The following is a 21,113-nucleotide window of genomic DNA, read 5'->3' as shown; positions in this document are numbered from 1 at the left end:
GGAAAATCGGGAGTCTCCCGCCTAAATCACGAGAGTTGGCAGGTATGACCATGCTTCAAGAATTCAACGGCACTGTTACTTTGCCTAGGTCAGTCTTTATGCCTTATGACGTGTAGTGAGGAGAGATCCCCTATCCGCTAGTGCTAGAGTTGCTTCTGTACTCCAGTGAGAGGAATGGTTTTGGATGGTATGGGTGCTCACACCTTGCTGTTATCTAGTATTGAATTCACAGGTGCTCTGCTGGACTGTGACCCATCTATCCACTCTTACCATTTGACCTAGCTGACGGCGACCCTGAAATCAATACCTTGTGCCTCAAGGGACATGGGAGTTGACTCTTGCTGTGGTTTTCAGAAGTTCGTGTACTCATCACAGTGCCCTCAACACGGTGGCCAGTGGAAAGCCCAGTGGCACTGCAACTTCAGAGATGGAATGATTTGTACATTTGGAACCAACAATCTGGCTGCAATAAAATGTACAGAGATTTTATATCTTACCCATCCTGTGCTTAACTGTTTCGCGCACAGCCAGTATGAGGTCTGACAACATCGTAGTCATGTATCACACTATACTATTACACTCGCCAGGCCAACTACAGGGGCCATTTCTTCAAAACGGCAGCCATCTCTAAATTGCTCATCACTCTATAACATGATCAATAATTCCTAAGCAACCAACTGAAGTTTGGACACATGTGCAGACATAAATAACGGACTAAATTCAGGCAGTTATGCACAGAAAGTATCAGTAACTATACACCATGGAAGAAATGTTCGAAACAAAATAAATAACTACTTAACATACAACCAGCAGCAGATTTGTACAAATATTAGAGATGAACAACAAATAAAAAAATATACTGCATACACACAATAGAAGACATAATTACCTTCAAGACGGCTGCACTGTAGAAAGCGAGAATACCTTCAAAGATGATTACATTTGCTCCATACATAGTTTTCTGCAAAATAAACAAGTTCCATATGAAAGAAACATATTGAGGCTAGATAAGAAAATTCACACATATATATATATAAAAACACACACTCTCACTCTCTCTCTCTCTTTCTCTCTCTACACATCATTATAGACAGTTACGAGTTTCGCATTCAGCAAGCCTCCGTGAATTACATAAAATTAAAAGTTTTAGTTTAACAGTTCCACCTTTTCAATACAAAATTTTTTGCAATGCGGTTTACATTACAAATGAAACATTTATTTGGTACTAGTTTCGACCTATGGTCAAGGTCATCATCAGTCAATAACACAAATTGCACAACACATCAAAAATATTGTGGTTTGACGCTAAAAGTTAAAGAAGAAAAACAGTCACAATGGTGATAAAAGTTTTAAATTATGCATTAAAATAAGGCACTTAACTGCCGTTGAAGGATGATTCAAGTTTATTAATCTGGATGCTGAACATTCTTAAAACTTACGTATCTTACATTACAAAGTTCTGATAGCTATAAGTCTTATATGGTAGCAGTGGCATTTAGAAATTAAGTTTATGCACATGCACTGAATAATGTAGAAACATGTTACATTGAAGCCATTCAAAAAGCTTCTAGTTTGATGTCCTTAAAAACTGAAGGCAAAAGTTGCGCATAAAGGTAAAATTACTTCTATGAAGTAGGTGGTGAAGATTCGCAGTTCAATGCGGAAACAAGTGGACCGATAAATAATAATAAGAAAACGCCAAATTAGTACAAGGGGCCAATTGAACAGTGAAAAATAATAAAAAATATAATGAAAATATAATGTGTGACTCACCTTGCACTGTGGTGTGTTGGACATATTGCATAACTGATATGAAGGGAAGCATGAGTAAGGAAGATCAGAAAGGGAGGGGGAAAAACGGGGTAGGGCAGATCGGAGAGAACGGGGAAGGGAGGGGGAAGTGAGGAGGGGTTATTAGCTACACATCTTCACAATCTTTTAGTTGCAACTAGCTCCATGCCTTTTCAGGTTTATAACTTTCAACTTATGAATAAATTTTCCTGACTCCACCCAGTTTTCACACCTGTACAGCAAAGTCAGTCTTAAAACAGACCAATGTAAAGATAATTTCATCTGATAACTGCACCTCTTTCTTATAATATACCACTGCTTGCAACTGCAGGCTCATTATTGTGCTTCGGCTAGTATGCCTCGCCTTTTATTTCGTGTGGGGAGCAACCACCGCCATGCGCTATTGTGTTTATTTAACCATGTAGTAAATTAGTGTATTAATTGTCTTCCGTGTATATTTTATATCATGAGTTACCATAGAGATGATGTTTTCCCAGCAAACAAACATTTTATGGTCCTCCGGGCTGGATTTTATGAATAGTCTACAGCCGGATGTTATGAATACTATTGTGAACTTTAATACACGGTTCTTTCAGTTCGTATGTTACGCTACTTTACGTACAGTAGCTAGTGCCGTGTTGTGCACTGTTTGCCAGTCGTTTCAGTCTAACTGTGTGTTATGTATTGCGGATCACCGAATAGACTCTGGTTTCATCACGAAGCTCCGATTATCAGACCATCTTGTGGGCTCCCAGTCAAATCCATCCTGATGTGCTGTTGAAGAATTTCACTGGAGAGCTGAGTAAACGACTGGACCTGGTGGCATGCTCTAGTTTGACTCCAGGCTGATACATATCTATAGGCAGATGTAAGAACCTAGACTGGCTACAACCAATTCTTTCTTACCTAATATTATTATGTACACGTTATCTTCACCCGTTTATTGCTCCCAGCACTCTTAATTATTGTACTTGTGCATTCCTCTTCTATGGTCCTTATCTGTCAGCATGGATGAGACTAACAGAAATAAATTAGTTATGACTCTTGCAGTAATGAAAGCCAGCCTCTTGCCTCTCGTGAAATTTGTACAAAAATTTAAAACGGATTCAAATAATCAGGCCATCCTAGTTCGGTTGAAGAAACTGCCTATTATTTGCGACAAATATGAAACTGCTCAATCACAGCTAGAAATATTTGAGGATATCCAATAGCACTCCAAGGACAGAGATCACTTTGAAACCACGTATTTCGACACAGATACAATAATGAACAGCGTAATCGCAGTAACTACCGAAGCTGCCGGTAGTGCTCGGTCTAGTGACAATCAGTCTTGTTTAAGTGATACTAAGAAGGCATTTAAACTCCCTACCATAAAACTACCAAGATTCAAGGGTGATTTAACTGGATCTAGACACTTCCATGATACATTCATGGGCCTTATTGTTAACAATCAATTGTTGGTCCACATTCAAAGATTTCATTAATTGTTGAGTTCTCTAACTGGCAAGGCGCATGTACAAATAGCAAATCTCCCAGACACCAGCTCCAATTTCAATGTGGCTTTTGATATGATTTGCAATCGCTACAATAATCCAAGGGTAACTGCATCTGCACATTTGAAGAATCTACTGAATTTATTTACTATAAACAAGCCATCAGCAAATGAGCTATGTGCTCTACTCCATCAAGGTTTAAGTAATACGAACGCTCTAAAGGCTTTAGTGCTAAATGTACCTTTAGATGACCCGACTGTTTCACAGCTAATTCTTGAAAAAACAGAAGCATCAATTCGTACAATTCGTAGAGTACGAAACAACTGTGAGTCCCAAGACATTCCCTACTCTTAAAGAAACTTGCAACTTCTTGGAAACTAAATGCAATTCCACTGAGATAGTGAGTTCAACTTTGACTGTAAAACCAAACGTTTTGAACACCAAGAATGCATGACTCATCCTGTTGTAAGCAGCTTCAAACCCAAAAGTCATATGTGATAACCACTCCGCAGTGCACTTATTGCAACGAAGCTCACACACTGAGTTAAGTGTCTTAACTTTTGCACGTATTTCTGTCAACGAGCGTACAGACTTTGTCAGACTCAACAATCTGTGCTTCAACTGTTTATGGGGAGATCACAAGGTATAGGCTTGTAAATCAGGTACCTGCCACACTTGTGGTAAATGACATCATACTCTAGTACATGCAGACACTACATCTCAGCACTTCCCTCAACAACAAGGTCCATCACGCAACACTGAGAAAGCGAGTACTTTATCACAGAGTCACGTATTAATAGCTATTGATCACTAAAGGTGAAACCAAGTAAACACACACTTTTGTCCACCACACGTGTCAGAATTAGGGATAGGAATGGAAATTGGCAGACATGTAGAGCTCTACTAGATTCAGGCTCCCAATCCTCTTTTATGTCAGAGTCACGTGCCCAGAGATTAAGGTTGCGTAGAGAAACTAACAGAACACCTGCCCAGAGAATAGGCGATACCATTTCAGAGGCCAAGTACAGTATTTTAGTAAACCTTGGCTCATGCACTAGTGACTTCATAACTTCAGCAAATTCTTTTGTGCTTCCTAAGGTAACGACTTACTGGGTCACATTACTGATTCTGCAACCTGGAACATTCCCGAACACATTGTTTTGGCTGATCGTGAGTTTTATAAGTCCCTGTAAGGTAGGCATCGTTTTAGGAGCTGAGGTCTGTCCATACATTCAGCAGCCAGACAGGCTCACCAAAGAAGCCAATCACGCCGTTCTTCAGAAAACCAAACTGGGAGGGGTTTAAACAGGAAGATACACAATTAGTGAATGTCCTTCAGGTGTCGCTTGGTGGCCGGTACTGTCATGCTTTGCTAAGACAGATGTTGAAGTCCAACAGCAGCTTCGAAGATTTTGGGAGACTGAAGAGTTACATCAGACCCTGCGTACGAAGGAAGAAGAGAAATGTGAAGTACACTTCGTGCAACATACCAAGAAGGATCCTGCAGGGAGATTTGCCGTTCGTGTACCTTTCAGAGAAGACCCGGAAAAATTGGGCAACTCATTTCAAATGGCAGCCAGGCGATTCTATCATCTAGAAAATAACCCAATATGAAGCGAGAATACATGAAGTTCATGAATGAATACAAAGAGTTAGGGCAAATGAATTGACACTCCCTTACGCGAATCCTGCATACTATGCACCTCATCATGCGGTTGTCCAGGAATCCAGTCCTACCACTAAGCTACGTCTTGTACTTGACTGCTTGGCAGGGTTTACCTTGAATGATTTACTTTATGTTGGGCCAACAGTCCAGCAAGATTTGCGTTCTACAATCACCAGGTGTCCGACTCGTTGGCTGAACGGTCAGCGTACTGGCCTTCGGTTCAGAGGGTCCCGGGTTCGATTCCCGGCCGGGTCGGGGATTTTAACCTTAATTGGTTAATTCCAATGGCACGGGGGCTGGGTGTATGTGTTGTCTTCATCATCATTTCATCCTCATCACGACGTGCAGGTGCAGGTCGCCTACGGGAGTCAAATAGAAAGACCTGCATCTGGCGAGCCGAATCCGTCCTGGGATATCTCGGCACTAAAAGCCATACAACATTTCATTTCATCACCCACGAGATCGCGTTCACTGCTGACATTGAGAAAATGTACAAACAGGTAGATGAAGATTGCACTTGCCACCGTATTATCTGGAGAAATGATAAATCTCTTCCATTACAGGAATATCAGCTCAAAACAGTTGCACATGGTATGGCAAGTGCCCCATTCCTTGCAACACAATATGAAAATCAAATTACAATGGGATGCCGCTCATTAACTTCCCAGAGCATCTGAAACGTGATTCGACGATTTTTATGTTGAGCACTGTATGTCCGGATCACAAACTGTAAACTAAGCTCTCCTTGTGCAACAGGACTTGATAGAACTGTTAAGAAAGAGTAGGTTTTCACTTTAAATATGGTGCAGTAATAATCCAGCAGAGCCTCCGTGGCTCAGACAGCAGTACGTCGGCCTCTCACAGCTGGATACCGTGGTTCAAATCCCGGTCACTCCATATGAGATTTGTACCGGACAAAGCGAAGGCGGGACAGGTTTTTCTCCGGGTACTACGGTTTTCCCTGTCATCTTTCATTTCAGTAACACTCTCCATCCTCATTTCATGGCACCTATCAGTCATTAATAAATTACTTTGGGAGTGGCGACCTCATCGTACTAATAGCCTATATATGATTGATTCATTCATTACATCCCTGACCCGGTCAATGACTGGAAAACAGGTTGTAGGTTTTCATTTTTCAATCATACAGCATTCTCGAGAATGTTCCTCCAGGGTATCGAGAGACTCTACTTCCCCTGCAGCTCGACAACGATGAGAATATAAAGACGTTAAGATTGTTATCGCATCCACCATCTGATAAATTTCAGACAGTTAATAAGGTTCAGCCAAATCTTCATGCTCTACCATTTTCTGAACGCAGTGTTCTCGCAACAGTATCATCTATATTTAATCCCTTGGGACTCATTAGTCCTGTGGTAATCTCAGGCAAAATATTTCTACAACAGTTGTGGCAGAAACATACGTTGCAGGATGAACTTTTCAATCCAGAAATGACACATGCTTGGGAAACACTGTACTATCAGTTACCTTCCATTGAGAAGATTCAAATCGATCGTCGTGTTCTGGTTGACGACCCTACCACAGATATTCAACTGCATGGATTTTGCAAAGCCTCTGAGAAGGCTTACGGTAGCTGTATATGTACCGATCAACTAGTACCCAAGGTGCTACCTCAGTCAGACTCCTGTCCTCTAAATCACGGGTCGCTCCTCGGCTAGAATTCTGTGGAGCCCTTCTTTTTGCACGATTGGTTAAGAAAATTATCCTTGCGCTGAAACTATCATTCTCTAAGGTCATCCTGCAGACATGCTTGACCATCGTCTTGGCATGGATAGCTACTCCTTCTACAAAATGGAAAACATGTGTGGCAAACAGAGTTTCAGAAATTCAGGGTAGTACCGAGAATAGTGAGTGGAGACATGTGGCATCTCAAGACAACCCAAAGATATTATATCAAGAGGATGTTGTCCTTATGAGCTTGGTAAAACTAGTTTATGGTGGCAAGGACCAAGTTGGCTACTGCAAAAGCATGATCTGTGGCCAACCTTTGCAAGTGCTAAGCTACACCTAATGCTACCTGAAGAAAGGTGCAACGTGACGTGTAATATCGCAACGATTCCTGAGGATATTATCAGCCACCTTTTCAAGCTTACCAAACTGCAGCGTGTTGTAGAATACTGTCTAAGATTTGCAAGAAATTGCAGGACAAATCATGAGTGCACGGCAACACGCGCATTTTCCCTTCTAGAGCTCAACAGTGCAATTTTCCACTGCGCACAAATAACTCAGTTGACATCGTACTCCAAGGAAATACATCAGCTGCAGTCCAAGGAACCTAATCAGAGCAAGAGCAAATTGACATCCTTAAATTCCATGTTAGATAATGCCAAGAAATAAGAAAATATTTTCTAAGAAAGTGGTGGACAGTATTATACAAAAACAGTGTGTATAGATTTTAGTGCATTTTTGAAACTTTCCTCATAGGACATGGGCTCATTCAATTTCAAGTCATTGGACAGTGACATTCTGGATTTTAATTAGATAAAATGATTTTTGAGACTGTACGGCTGAAGAAGACTTAAACAGAAGACGAAACATGTATCAAATTATGCGTAAATAATTTGAGGTTAAATGTATTTTCACTTATAAAGTGAAGTGTATTGGTTAGGTGGATCATTAAATCAAATATTTCTTCTTTTTTATGGGAGGCTGGTGTGAAGTCCTTCAAGTACCACCTTCGCTATGTCATGGAAACTGTGTGTCTTACCTATGAAGAGTTGACCACCCTCACTTGCCAAATAGAAGCCTGCCTGAATTCCAGACCCCTTATTCCCTTGTCTTGCAGTCCTGATGACCCTGAATCCCTCACTCTAGGTCACTACCTGATTGGCACAGCTCTCACTACCATTCCCCAGCCAGATTTAGGTAATACTAAGCTTAGCCTACTAACTAGATGGGAAATACTGCAGCAGCAAATGCAGGGATTCTGGCGCCGCTGGTCGAACTACTACCTGCATCACCTTCAGCAGCGATCCAAATGGATACACTCTAGTCCAAATGTGCAACATGGCGTATTGGTGATGTTGAAGAAGGATAATCTTCCACCATTAATGTGGAAACTGGCAGTGATCACGGACGTTCACCCAGGATTTGATAGACTAGTGTGTGTGGCTACCATCTGCACCTTTTGTGGGATACTGAAGAGGCCCACCAATAAACTGTGCCCTCTTCCAAACGACAAAATGTGAATTATGTGTGCTGTAAAATACTGAGTGTCGTATTATGAACTTGTCAGTGTAATTTTATCTGAATTATTTGTTTTTATTTCAATTTTATTATGTGTACCTTCGCAATTGTATATTTTAAGATATTTACACTTCTTGGCAGCCAGAATTTTGGGACAGTGAAATTGTGTGTATTAGTGACTTTCTTGTGTGTTTGTTTATAAGCTTATTCTTATTGTATGTGAAGTAGTATTTGGAGTAGTTCGCTAGTGTCCCACAACAGCAGTACCGGTCTGACACACTTAACAGTAAGAAAGAGAAGGGACATGTTGTAACTTGGCTTGGCGACAAGGGTGGGTGAGATATGTTTTCCCAGCAAACACACACTTGTAAATCTTAATTTTCATAACATATCTGCTGAATTTCTTTCCAGGAACCAAGATATTAGATTGCAGACTTTCCTGAATTCTTGATGACAGACTGTGCTGAATTTTATCTTATTCCAATAACAATGTTGACAAAATATCCAATCGTCAAGTGAAAAGGTCCACCTATTCAACATTTTTTTATATCACAAATTTAACTATACATTTTTTTTTTAGAACACATATGTTATTTGAAGAAATTTATAAACTATTACGAAGAATACATATTAAACATAAATAACATCACCGACCTAGTAAATGCATCACCACGCCCCTCCTTAACAACGGCTCAACTTGTAAAACCAAAAGTCAGTACCACTAGTACCCCCCCTTCCCCCCCCCCCCCCCAAACACACACACACACACAAAACCTGTCAGGAGGAAACAGCAGGGAAGTGAGTAGCATATCTATATGTCCATGAAACACTTCACCTTTATTTACACAATACGTATACCCCCTTTTCTCTATTTCTAGACTATACACTGGAACTAATTCCAAAGCGTTCCTTTAGAATAATGTAAATTGTCCTCTGAGAAGAGTTTTCCGTCAACATTTTAACTGAACTTTAATGGAACATATCAACATTATAGACAATTCCTGGAATTTAAATTACCATTATATTTTAACCAAGTACCAACTAATTTCCTCCTAAAGAGATGTGAGAGATTTCTATGTAAACTACATACATCATGTTCACTGGATATTTAAACAACTGCTGGACTTCATTTGACTTTAGATTATATCCAGAAAAATGTTTTTTTTTTTTTTTAATGTGCATGCTTCACATCGATTACAAGATGGTGCAAACAGATACTATTAACTCCAACAATCGCAAGACTAAATTGAAGACTTGAGTTATGTTAAAAATGATATCTGCAAACAAGTTTGATACAGCGAGAATTCATAACGGCAAAAAATTTACTCGCTATAGTGGATTCTAGTTATATCGGATTTTTCATAAAAGTCAGGAAAAACCTCATACACATTAAAATCAGTATGAAACGGCAATCAGTTTGTCCAAAACTTGCCTTTTCGTGGATGATGTCCACACTATGGCTTACTTGTTTGTTATTTTTCGAAAGCAGTGAAAGTGTGTTTAATTTCATTCTGAAAAAATTATAGTGCCACTCCAGAGGCTTCTGTCGCAAAGTTTCAGTGTTCTTCAAACGGCGTCACCTAACCTATCTGTATATGTATCATGAAAACATATTTCAAACGCATGTAGAAAAATTATAACCTGCTCGTTATGCCATATCTTGAGGTGTATCACATTCTTACTTAATTTCAGTATGTAACAGTATATAACATTAAAATTAAGCGATCCTTTACTTCAGTTTTTATTTCTAACAAGTTATATATATAATTTTGTGTGGCTATTTCTAGCCGAGTGCAGCCCTTGTAAGGCAGACCCTCCGATGAGGGTAGGCGGCATCTGCCATCTGTAGGTAACTGCGTGTTATTGTGGTGGAGGATTGTGTTATGTGTGGTGTGTGAGTTGCAGGGATGTTGGGGACAGCACAAACACCCAGCACCCGGGCCAATGGAATTAACCAATGGAGGTTAAAATCCCCGACCCGGCCGGGAATCGAACCCGGGACCCTCTAAACCAAAGGCCAGTACGTTGACCATTCAGCCAACGACTCGGACTTCTAACAAGTTAACAACTTCAATCAGTCACTTCATTTAAGCATTTATTACGAAAACGTGTTATCCTCTTTCATTTCGAATTTTCTTTAGAGAACAGCAATCGACAAGTATTACTAATCGACTCCAACGTCGACAAGATTTCAGAAGTGTACATAGCGAGAAAACAATACCGAAGATGTTCAATCACATTTTGTGGCAAACGTATCACTTTTCTTATTCAAACAGCATCACCTAACCTAACTTAACCATACTATATGTATGATCAAAACATATTTCAAGCGCCAGTATAGAAATTATAACCTTCTCTCTATAAATTTACATGGACCGGGCGAGTTGGCCGTGCGCGTAGAGGCGCGCAGCTGTGAGCTTGCATTCGGAAGATAGTAGGTTCGAATCCCACTATCGACAGCCCTGAAGATGGTTTTCCGTGGTTTCCCATTTTCACACCAGGCAAATGCTGGGGCTGTACCTTAATTAAGGCCACGGCCGCTTCCTTCCAACTCCTAGGCCTTTCCTATCCCATCGTCGCCATAAGACCTATCTGTGTCGGTGCGACGTAAAGCTCCTAGCAAAAAAAAAAAAAAAAAATTTTACATCGGAATAGCCTTTCCAAAATTTAACCAGATGCGAGAAAATATAAGCTAACCTCTGAATTTTTTTTTTTTTTTGCTATTTATTTTATGTCGCAGTGACACAGATACGTCTTATGGTGACGATGGGATAGGAAAGGCCTAGGAATGGGAAGGAAGCGGCCGTGGCCTTAAGGTACAGCCCCAGCATTTTCCTGGTGTGGAATTCGGAAACCACGGAAAACCATCTTCAGGGCTGCCGACAGTAGGGTTCGAACCCACTATCTCCTCGATGCGAGCACACAGCTGTGCGCTCCTAACCGCACAGCCAACTCGCCCGGTACCTCTGAAATCAGTGATACGCTCTGCCATATCTTGAAGTGTATCGCATACTTACTTAATTTCAGTGTATAGAATTAAAATTAAGCTATCGTTTACTTATCCTTTATTTCTAAAGAGCTGACAACTGCTAATGATCACGTTATTTACGTATTTATTACGCAAACATGTTCTCATCTTTCATTTCTAACTTTCTTTACAGAACAGTAGTTCATGGGTATTACTAATAGTCTCTGACATCGCCATCAAATGTCGACGAGAGAGCTTGCAAGTGCACATAGCGAGGAAACGGTATCGATGTTCGCATTTTGTGGCAAACACTTCAGTTTTTCTGTTCAAACAGTGTCATCGTCGCCATAAGACCTATCTGTGTCGGTGCGACGTAAAGCAAATCGCAAACAGCGTCACCTAACCTAACTTAACAGTATATTTACCATGAAAACGTATATCGAGCCTTTATTTCTAACGATTTAACAATTGCTATCGACCATGTAATTTACACATTTATTACGAAAACAAGTTTTCCTCTTTCATTTCGAGGTCGCTTTACGGAACAACAGTCAACGTGTATTACTACTACAACATCGCCTTCGAATGTCGACCAGAGAGCTCGCAAGTGCACATAGCAAGAAAACTATACTGTACTGAAAATGATTGATCGAATTTTGCGGCAAACGTTTCAATTTTCTTATTCAAACAGCATCACCTAACTTAACCGTACTATATGTATGATGAAAACACACTTCAAGTGCCAGTAGAGAAATTATAACCTTCTCGCTATAAATTTATATGATAATAGCCTTTCTGAAATTTAACCAGACGTGAGAAAATATCAACTAACCTCTGAAGTCAAGGATGCACTCTGCCATATCCTGGGGTGTATCCCATTCTTACTTAATTGAAGTATTTAGCATTAAAATTAAGCGATCGTTTATTCAGCCTTTATTTTTAACGAGCTAACAACTGTCATGAGACAATTTACTTATGCATTTATTACAAAAACATGTTCTCTTTCGTTAAGAATTTTCCTTACGCAACAGCAGTCGACGGGTATTACTAATTGACTTCGACATCACCTTTGAATGTCGACGAGACAGCTCGCTAGTGGACATAGCGAGGAAATGACACCAAAGATGATCGATCGCATGCAACATAATCACTGGGGTGAATAAATATCGGCAATGTAAAAATCGCGCACACTTAGTCGCTCGTAATAACAGATGCGTCAGTGATAGGGCTCTCACTGTAACCGAAGGATAATACAAAGTTTATTACAGGAATTTTGAAGGGACAGCAAAAACTGTCCTTATAACGAGGTTCTCGTTATATGCCGTACTCGCTATAGCGGACTTCTACTGTACTCTATAAAAATAATGCAAATTAAATGTATGATATAAAAAGTGTTGAATAGGAGGTTCTTTTCACATGACAATTGGGTTAAAATAGAACGAAGCTGAACTTGAACAGTGAACATACTTTGCCAAACTTCCATCTACCTGTGAATAACTTGTAAATGGTTAAACTGAATTAGAACATAAGAACATATTTTGTTTATGGATATAACAGTCATGATAGGCAACTGAAGTTTAACTGAACTCTCTTGAATAAATTTTGGCAGGCTGATTCAAGTTTAAAAAATATGCAATGCATTGTTTATTGACATATCAACTGTCCTCATTACCAGCACAAAAATAGTTAAGTGAATAAAAACTTGAAACTTACTATGAAGGAAAAGGTGCTTGTAGTCATTTGAAGTTAGATTTTTTTTTTTAATTTTATTTTTTACTTTTTACAATTTTGCTTTACGTCACACAGAGACAGAAATTTGTTAAAAAGGAAGCCATACTTTCCAGTGTCGACTTGGTCAAATAGGGCATAAAAGCTTTCCAGTCCGTCGAACACACACAATTTCAATAAAAATTATAACACTATAAACATACCTGTAAAAAATACATACTATTACACAAAGAATGACGTGTTTCGTTCTACAAGAACATCCTCAGATTCTATCAAATCACTTAAATCATTCATACATACGTACAGTACTGTTTACATTGCATAATCTTGTCAATGATAGAGAGTTAGGTGATAATATGAACAAGTATTAACAAATGATGAATTTATAAGTACTCAACCAACACCATATTAATATAACGAAAAACAAAATTCTGTACTTATCTGGATTGCCGAAGCTTAGTCCGCTGTCCCCGAACAATATTTCACGACTGTTGTCAAGGAAAAACTAAGTGGAAGATTTTGGGCAAAGCATGTTATTCCACGGAGAGGGGTGGGGACACAAGGGAGGGGCTACTGGAACAACGTTGTGGATCCTTCCTATTGGATAGGAGAGAGCAGGTCAGTACTTTCTCTATGTTATATAAGTAGGGGTGGGTTGATGTGAGTGTTGTGGTACCTTCCTTCATCTACTGGGTACGGGGGGTGGGGGCGGGGGCGTGGGAGAAGACTTAACCTTCTTCATGTAATAATGTATTTATGTATTATGGATAAGTGCAAGTTAATGACTGAATAAAGTGGAGAATTTAAATTGAAATGGAGAGTATCTATTTACGACAGACTATATTAAAAAACCTCCTAAGCGCTAATTTCAACAGTAAGTGTTGACCAGATGTCATGTAAGTAGATCCAAGAGCAGGGAATTCTTTAGACGTGTGGTTGGTTTCGGTTAGCTTTTTTTGCGATGTAAATTTTGACTGCTTCCTTAATATTCAAAGATTTCCTTTCATTTTCGATGTGTAAAATTTTTTGGTCTGTGTTAACGTCAGTGAAATGCCGCGAAATGTCGTATATGTCTTCTCTGAAGGCTGAATGCCGATTATATCTTATTGCATTTTTGTGTTCTTGTATCTTGTGCGGAAGTTACGTTTTGTTTATCCTATATAGGTGGCATTGCAGTTAGGTTCTTGGCACTTGAGTTCATAGACTCCTGACTTGGAGAAAGGGTCTTTTTTGTTTAGGTTGCACTTGCTGACGTGTCTCTGCAGTGTGTTGTTCATTCTAAAGGCTACTTCTGGACCTTGTTTTTCGAAAATATTACCTACTTTGTATGTGTTTTTATTAACGTAAATATGTACAGTACATTGCATAGTGTTTGGTGACAGCAGACTAAGATTCAGCAATCCAGATAAGTACAGAAGTTTGTATTTCATTATGTTAATATGGTGTTGGTGGAGTACTTGTCCGACTCGTTGGCTAAAGGGTCAGTGTACTGGCCTTCGGTTCAAAGGGTCCCGGGTTCAATTCCCAGCCAGATCAGGGATTTTAATCGCTTCCGATTAATTCTTCTGGCTCGGGGACTAGGTGTATGTGTCCGTCCCAACACTCTCCTCATCATATTCAGACAACATACCACACTACCAACCACCACAGAAACCCGCAATAGTGATTACATCCTTTTTAGGCTGGACTCAACAAGTATATACTTCTCCAGCCTAAAAAGAAGACCCCTTATGTCGATTTTATTCATTAACTTGGACAATGACTTGTTGGAAAATTTTAACCCAACATTAATGAACATTTTATCTCATCATCATGATCATCATCTATATTTTTAATTGTCCTGTCAATTTTTGTTAAATCTTTTAGCTGAAGATGTTCCATAATTGGAACGAAACATGTTCTATTTAGTATCACACTTGGAGATTAAGCTGGATTATGTCATGTAAACAATAAACTAGCTATAAGAAATTGTACAAGTTTTGGAAGGTGGGAATCTCCTTGTAACATAACCTTAGTCCATATACAGTACGGTATGTCAGTACGATAATTGACATGGCTTGGAATGTACAGTATTTACCGTGAACAATTTTATAAGTGGCATTCCCTATGGTTGTCGTACATGTATTCCTAAAAATAGTACGCTAAATGCATAAGAAGCTGCTGTGTTGTGGATAAATACATTTTTTGGTTTTTAATTAATGTTGAGGCCACCTCGGTTAATAACTTCACTATCGCGGCACGCAACTTACTGCATTAAAGTTTTAATCAAACCATCCATTGCGTGCTTTGTGTTTTCGGCGCAGAATCCCATTTGATTCTATTCCACTTGAGAGCGAACGGTGGAGTGGAAATTTTGACTGATGGGTTCGATTCGATTCCACAAGATGAGAACGAGCATCTGGTGTTCGTGTTCTCATAGCGTGACATCATATGCCCTTGGCAAGCCCAGAGAGGCTCCATGACAAGTGCAAACGGTCTAACACAGGGTTAAACTTGCACGGAGACTGGAGGGTTCTAACCATGAGCTGCTTTGAGCTGACGTTTTCTATCTCAAGGGGCTCTAAAATATGAACTGTTCAACCGGGAAATATATTTACAACAGAAGACTTTAAACGGAAAAAATATACATATATCTTAATGCAACCGATCAAGGGACCAAGAATATCACACTTCTTAGGCGGGAACTTCTTAACAGAGTTTTACTGTAGTTAATACTACGATAGGTTGTGCCAACTGTATAATTCTTCTGTACGGCTTTCGAACAAATGCTGCATAATTTAAAAAAACGGATGCATAAATCCACAATTTGGCTTCTTTGTTTCTCCAATACCTACCTACCTTCTTTCAAGAGCCTCCAACACTTCTAACCTTACAGAGCTTGAATCATGCATTTTACTAATCAGATTTCTATTTGCGTTTTGTTAAAGAGAAGTAATTCATTGCAGTACATGTCTTCTGAGTTATGTCCTTTTAGCAGTTAACAGGGAACAGAGTGCAATATGGTGAAAATAACCAACACTACTGCCATGCGGTTAGTATGACAACTATCAAGAGCATGCTTTAATTTCTACCTGAGGACTTCAGAGGTGAAGAAAGTGAAAAATAATTACAGTAGAACCTCGATAATTCAAAATCGGTTAATTCAAAATCCCGCCTAATTTCGAAGAAGCACTCGTTCCCGGAAACATGAGATACAGTTTTCAATGTTATTTCAATTGTTTAATTCGAAATACGGATAATTCGTAATTCGAAGTACAATGTCGGCCCCATTACCGATATTCAGACTTTTAATTCGAAACTGCCTTCACATTTTAATAATAATAATGTTATTTGTTTTACGTCCCACTAATACTTTTTAAGGTCTTTGGAGACGCCGAGGTGCCGGAATGTAGTCCCGCAGGAGTTCTTTTACGTGCCAGTAAATCTACTGACACGGGGCTGTCGTATTTGAGCACCTTCAAATACCACCGGACTGAGCCAGGATCGAACCTGCCAAGTTGGGGTTAGGAGGCCAGCACCTCAACCGTCTGAGCCACTCAGCTTGGCTTCTTTACATTTTAAAACAATAGTATGTTACAGAGTAATTTCAACTCGAAATTTATCCGCTCCGCTTCATAATAGAACGTGCGTTCCGGAACGTGGAGGGTTAGCTTTCCGCACTTACACTCACTTCGGTGGGTCTACAGTGCGCTTCATGATTGGTAAGTTGAATGAAATCGGAATTCTTTTGTATTCAACCTTTTAAGGAACGCTGTAATATCACGCAACAGGCAGTGTGCAGGAAAACATAATCCGCGAACACTGGCGATGCCGACAGTTGATGAAAAAACGTGGCTCATATAATAAATTCGTAGGTACCCAACAATATTGTCATTGCCGGTAAAACTGCATTGCTTTATTTTAATGCGAGCCCAAACGGTCTTATGGTTTTAAAGGAGAAATTGCCAGCCGGGAAATCGTACAAGGGCGAGGGATGGGGGTCATAGTAGTGCGTTGCAATGCACATGGGGCGAGATACTTTATCCCCTCATCATAGGAAAGTTCGATAAGCTACAATGTGTTAAGGGCGCCGGTCACTTTCCATGCCAGTACAAAGCATCTAAAAATGCAAACAGAACAGAAATCCAAAAAGATAATGCATTTGCACAGGGGAACCGACATAATTTATTTTCGTCTTTGAATTGTGCGATTTTTTCTTCTTTCGTTGCGTGAGGTTATGTTTGTCAGTGATTTATCCAAGTGCATTATTTGAACATTGTAAATGCACCTTGTTGGATACATTTTGGAAATAGTTCTTTTTTCATGGCATTTGGAAGGTATAAACTGTGAATCAAGGTTAACTGCATGCAGTAACGGGCCTTAGAATATTTAGTAACGCGGCAAGGGTTGACACTTCTGAATTGCGAATTGGCGGTTAATTCAAAATCACGTAATTCGAAGTCCGATTTTTTAGTCCCAACGACTTCGAAGTAATGAGGTTTTACTGTATATCTTCCACAGAATTGTATCTCTACCTTTGCTACTTTTCTTAAGGGAAATTGTGTTATTACACAATATGGAGTTAAAGAACTTAATCCCAATATTAAGAAAGGGCAAGAATTTGGAGATTTGATGCTTTCTACTGCATTGTGGAATTTCACATCACAGTATCTCCACATTATCTTTTTGAAGCCACACCAACTAGTGAGCATGTATGTTAATAAATGATTAAGATAAAAACAAAGTACGAATAGTCTCTGATCATGATTGTTATTACTCTTGAGACCAAACAGATTAGTGCTTTAGAAGAGTTAATGAGTTTAATTGTTTGCTGGAATTTTAAAAAGCATTTTATAATAAGTATACGTACAAACTAATCTATCAATACTTACAGTTCTACTTTCTCTTGAATGCGTAACAAAGTTGTACACTGGAACTTCAACCTTTTTGCACTCTTTCAATCTTTGAAGAGTTTCTACTAATAGTTCAAAATCAAATGCATCTGGATGATCAAAGTTATATTCATTATTGGCAGCTTGTTCATGTTGTTTCTCGTTGAGAACCTAGAACAATCAAAAAAGAACTATTAGAAATATTGATAGAGTCAATATTTAAGGAATTCCAAAGTAATTACTTATGACATGGTAGAGAAAGGTAGTCTGAATCTTGAAATAATGAATGGTCCGACAATATGGCATAAGCAAATAAGGAAAACTGAAACAGCACAGTCTCTGGATGCACCAAGATTCATACGTTACACCACAGGAATTCCATCTCTCCAAGTCCAGTGTTCTACCACCAAGGAGTAAGGGAAATTCTATTGACAGAAGTTGGTTTTAGATGATAATGGCAGATACTTATATAATCATAACATGCCAATGTATGAAGAAGTGGAGACTGTTCTTGTCCTTTTGTATTTCCTTTCAATTTTCCCCTCTTTCCACACTGACCTATTACTGTGTTTATCCTATTATGTGTCCTTTTTGATGTTTCCTTCTTTCTACACATGACTTGAAGATATATATTAATATGAACACAAACACCCAGTTCTATAGCCACAGAAATTAATCAGACGTGGCTAAAATCCCTTGCCGGAAATCAAACCCGGGGCGTTCTGCACTGAGTCCACTATGTTGACCATGCAGACAAAGTCCCGAGGGTTGTGCCTTTCAGTGCTGTCTGGAGACCTCTGACGACAAACCAAGCACCTTTACAATGCTCTTATCTGCAGCTAGCAGAGACAGACTGCTTTATCACCAGATGTTTCAGTTTAAGGAAAACCCAGTGGCTAGTGGTCCTTCTACAGCCCACTAAAAAAAAAAAAACCAACGCAACAACCCACTACCTTCCAATACGATGATCCAGAACCAACACCAACAAAAGAAGTGGAATGACTGATGGCCGGCTGCAAGGACAGCTGCCATCTCATCATTGGATGCAATGCCATTTCCCACCATCTGGCATGGGGGAGCATTGACACCAACTCAAGAGGAGTGTCCCTTTTGGATTGAGTATGGAAAATGGCTTGAACATAATTAATATAAGCAACAAACCTACCTTTCTAAATAAAAACAGGAAGGAGGTTACTGATGTAACACTAGCTACTGTGTATGTACGTAGTATTATTAGCAACTAGCATGTATCTGAAGGGATAAGTTGTTCAGACCACAGATACATACATTGTGACATAAATCAATTTGTAGAACCTTACAGGAATCTACGCAGGACAGACTAGGAAGCTTTTGAGACGGAATTGGCCAACAACCTGAGCGGAAATGAACATAACATAAAAACTTAGAACAAATTGCTATTTACTTTACGTCGCACCGACACAGATATGTCTTATGGCGACGATGGGACGGGAAAGGCCTAGGAAGTGGAAGGAAGCGGCCGTGGCCTTAATTAAGGTACAGCCCCGACATTTGCCTGGTGTGAAAATGGGAAACCAATGAAAACCATCTTCAGGGCTGGCGACGGTGGGGCTCGAACCCACGATCTCCCGATTACTGGATACTGGCCGCACTTAAGCGACTGCAGCTATCGAGCTCGGTAGAACGAATTGAAACTGCCGCAGGACAACTGCAGAATGCAATGTCATCCTTTAACAAAACTTGTCCTTCTGGGGTCAGACAATCCAACAGGAATATTCCATGATAGAATAATGCCACAGCCAAATGAAGGAAATAAGTTCAAAAGTTGTTCAATGCAGCCAAAAAGTCAGATAAATGGACTGACTGTAGGAAAACATTAACAGAGTACAATAAAGCTAGAAGAGCAGCTATTAGAGATTCTTGGAGCAGGCACTGCAAGGAGAAAGAAGAGGGCTCGAGAATATGCCAGACTCCAAAAAGTCCTTTCTAAAGAAGGTCACGGTTCTATTCATTCACTCCAACGAGAAAATGGAGAATACACTAAAACAGATGAAGAAACCATGAAGGAATTATGCCACATACACTTCCCTGGCATAGAAATCACAAAAGAACCACTCGGGAGGTTAGAACAGGCTTGAAATGGGCTGTATTCTCATTTAAACCCTGCAAGTCCCCAGGGTACGACAGCTTATTACTCATCATGCTTCAGAAAGGGGGATATTAATTAAGATGCTTAGAGCAAGTCTAGCTTTCGGATATATAGCAATGAGGTGGGGACATAACAGGGTGGTGGTTATGCCATAACCTGGGAAATTGATGATGCAGTTTAAGTCCCTGGGACCTGTCACACTCATGTCATTTATTCTCCGAACTCTCCAGAAAATGCTTGATTGGCATGTTATAGGTATGATGATCTGGCTAACAGCCAATTACAACAGAACCAGCATGCCTGTAGAGCAGGAATGTCAACAGAGACTGCACTTTTCCAGGTAGTACATAAAGAGGAGAAAACTTTGGAATTTAGGGAGGCATTCCTGGATATAGAGGGTGCTTTCAACAACATATTTCATTCTATGAACACCACGGTCAGAAAGCATGGCCTGGATGAAATCTCATGTAGATGGATTGGGCCAATGTTCTGGAGCAGAGTGGTACATGTGTCCCTTATGGGGAGTAATCTGGTGACTCGAGAGCCTGGCAGCTGTCCACAGGGTGGGTAGAGCCCTGTGCGGATATACAAAATAATATCCGCACCCGCTCTGCATTTCCATCACCTGCCCCCACATCCGCAAAATGGTTATCCGCGGATAATTTAAATATTATATATATTATTTATTTATTTATTTATTTATTTATCGTGTCAGAAGTACAGAGTTATTATATATATTATACAGTATATTACACCAAAGGTATTGAAACGGATAGATCTATTAACATAATACAATAGGCCTGACACCTGGCACCAGAACCCCTACAGTCACAGGTTTAGGAGGGATTTTCTCTTGCGATAACTATTGCGATAACGTATTGACACTTGTTCCTTCCTTCCATTAATTGCAGGCAGGAGCCAGTTAGCTTAGATCAGATTTACGGCTTTATGGTTTCGAGACTCTTTATACATCACTGTTTTCCCATACCAATGTCAAGGGTCGCCTAGCCATAAGCAAAAACAAGAGTATACCTGACTGAAAATCAATAAACGTCATTATTTAGAAATTATCAGCAAAATTATCCGCACTGCCATGCAGTTTGTATCTGCCAAGACACTAACTTTGTGGATATCCACGGATAAATCTGCTGACATCTGCATCCGTGCAGGGCTCTAGCTATGGAATCTTGTAGTAGACAGAGGGTTGAATGTTGTCAGCAACATCTTCGGCTATGCTGATGATATTGTTATTCTTGTGCAA

At 39.7% G+C, this 21,113-nt stretch overlaps 1 protein-coding gene across 2 annotated transcripts in view; it reads right to left on the bottom strand.

Moving 5' to 3' along the window:
• l(2)k01209 (lethal (2) k01209) overlaps positions 1-21,113 on the bottom strand; it is a 331,401-nt gene that overhangs the window by 118,189 nt on the left and 192,099 nt on the right. For both annotated transcript variants that reach the window (XM_067139775.2, XM_067139777.2), the window contains 2 exons: positions 17,725-17,895; positions 890-961 (listed from right to left, as the gene is read on the bottom strand). In XM_067139775.2, the coding sequence (XP_066995876.1) occupies positions 890-961; positions 17,725-17,895 (243 nt within the window). The remainder of the gene's footprint in view (positions 1-889; positions 962-17,724; positions 17,896-21,113) is intronic.

Source organism: Anabrus simplex, chromosome 2, assembly GCF_040414725.1.
Source record: "Anabrus simplex isolate iqAnaSimp1 chromosome 2, ASM4041472v1, whole genome shotgun sequence".
Taxonomy (NCBI): domain Eukaryota; kingdom Metazoa; phylum Arthropoda; class Insecta; order Orthoptera; family Tettigoniidae; genus Anabrus; species Anabrus simplex.
The sequence above is the reverse complement of the archived record's forward strand: the minus strand, read 5'-3'. Positions and strand labels throughout refer to the sequence as shown.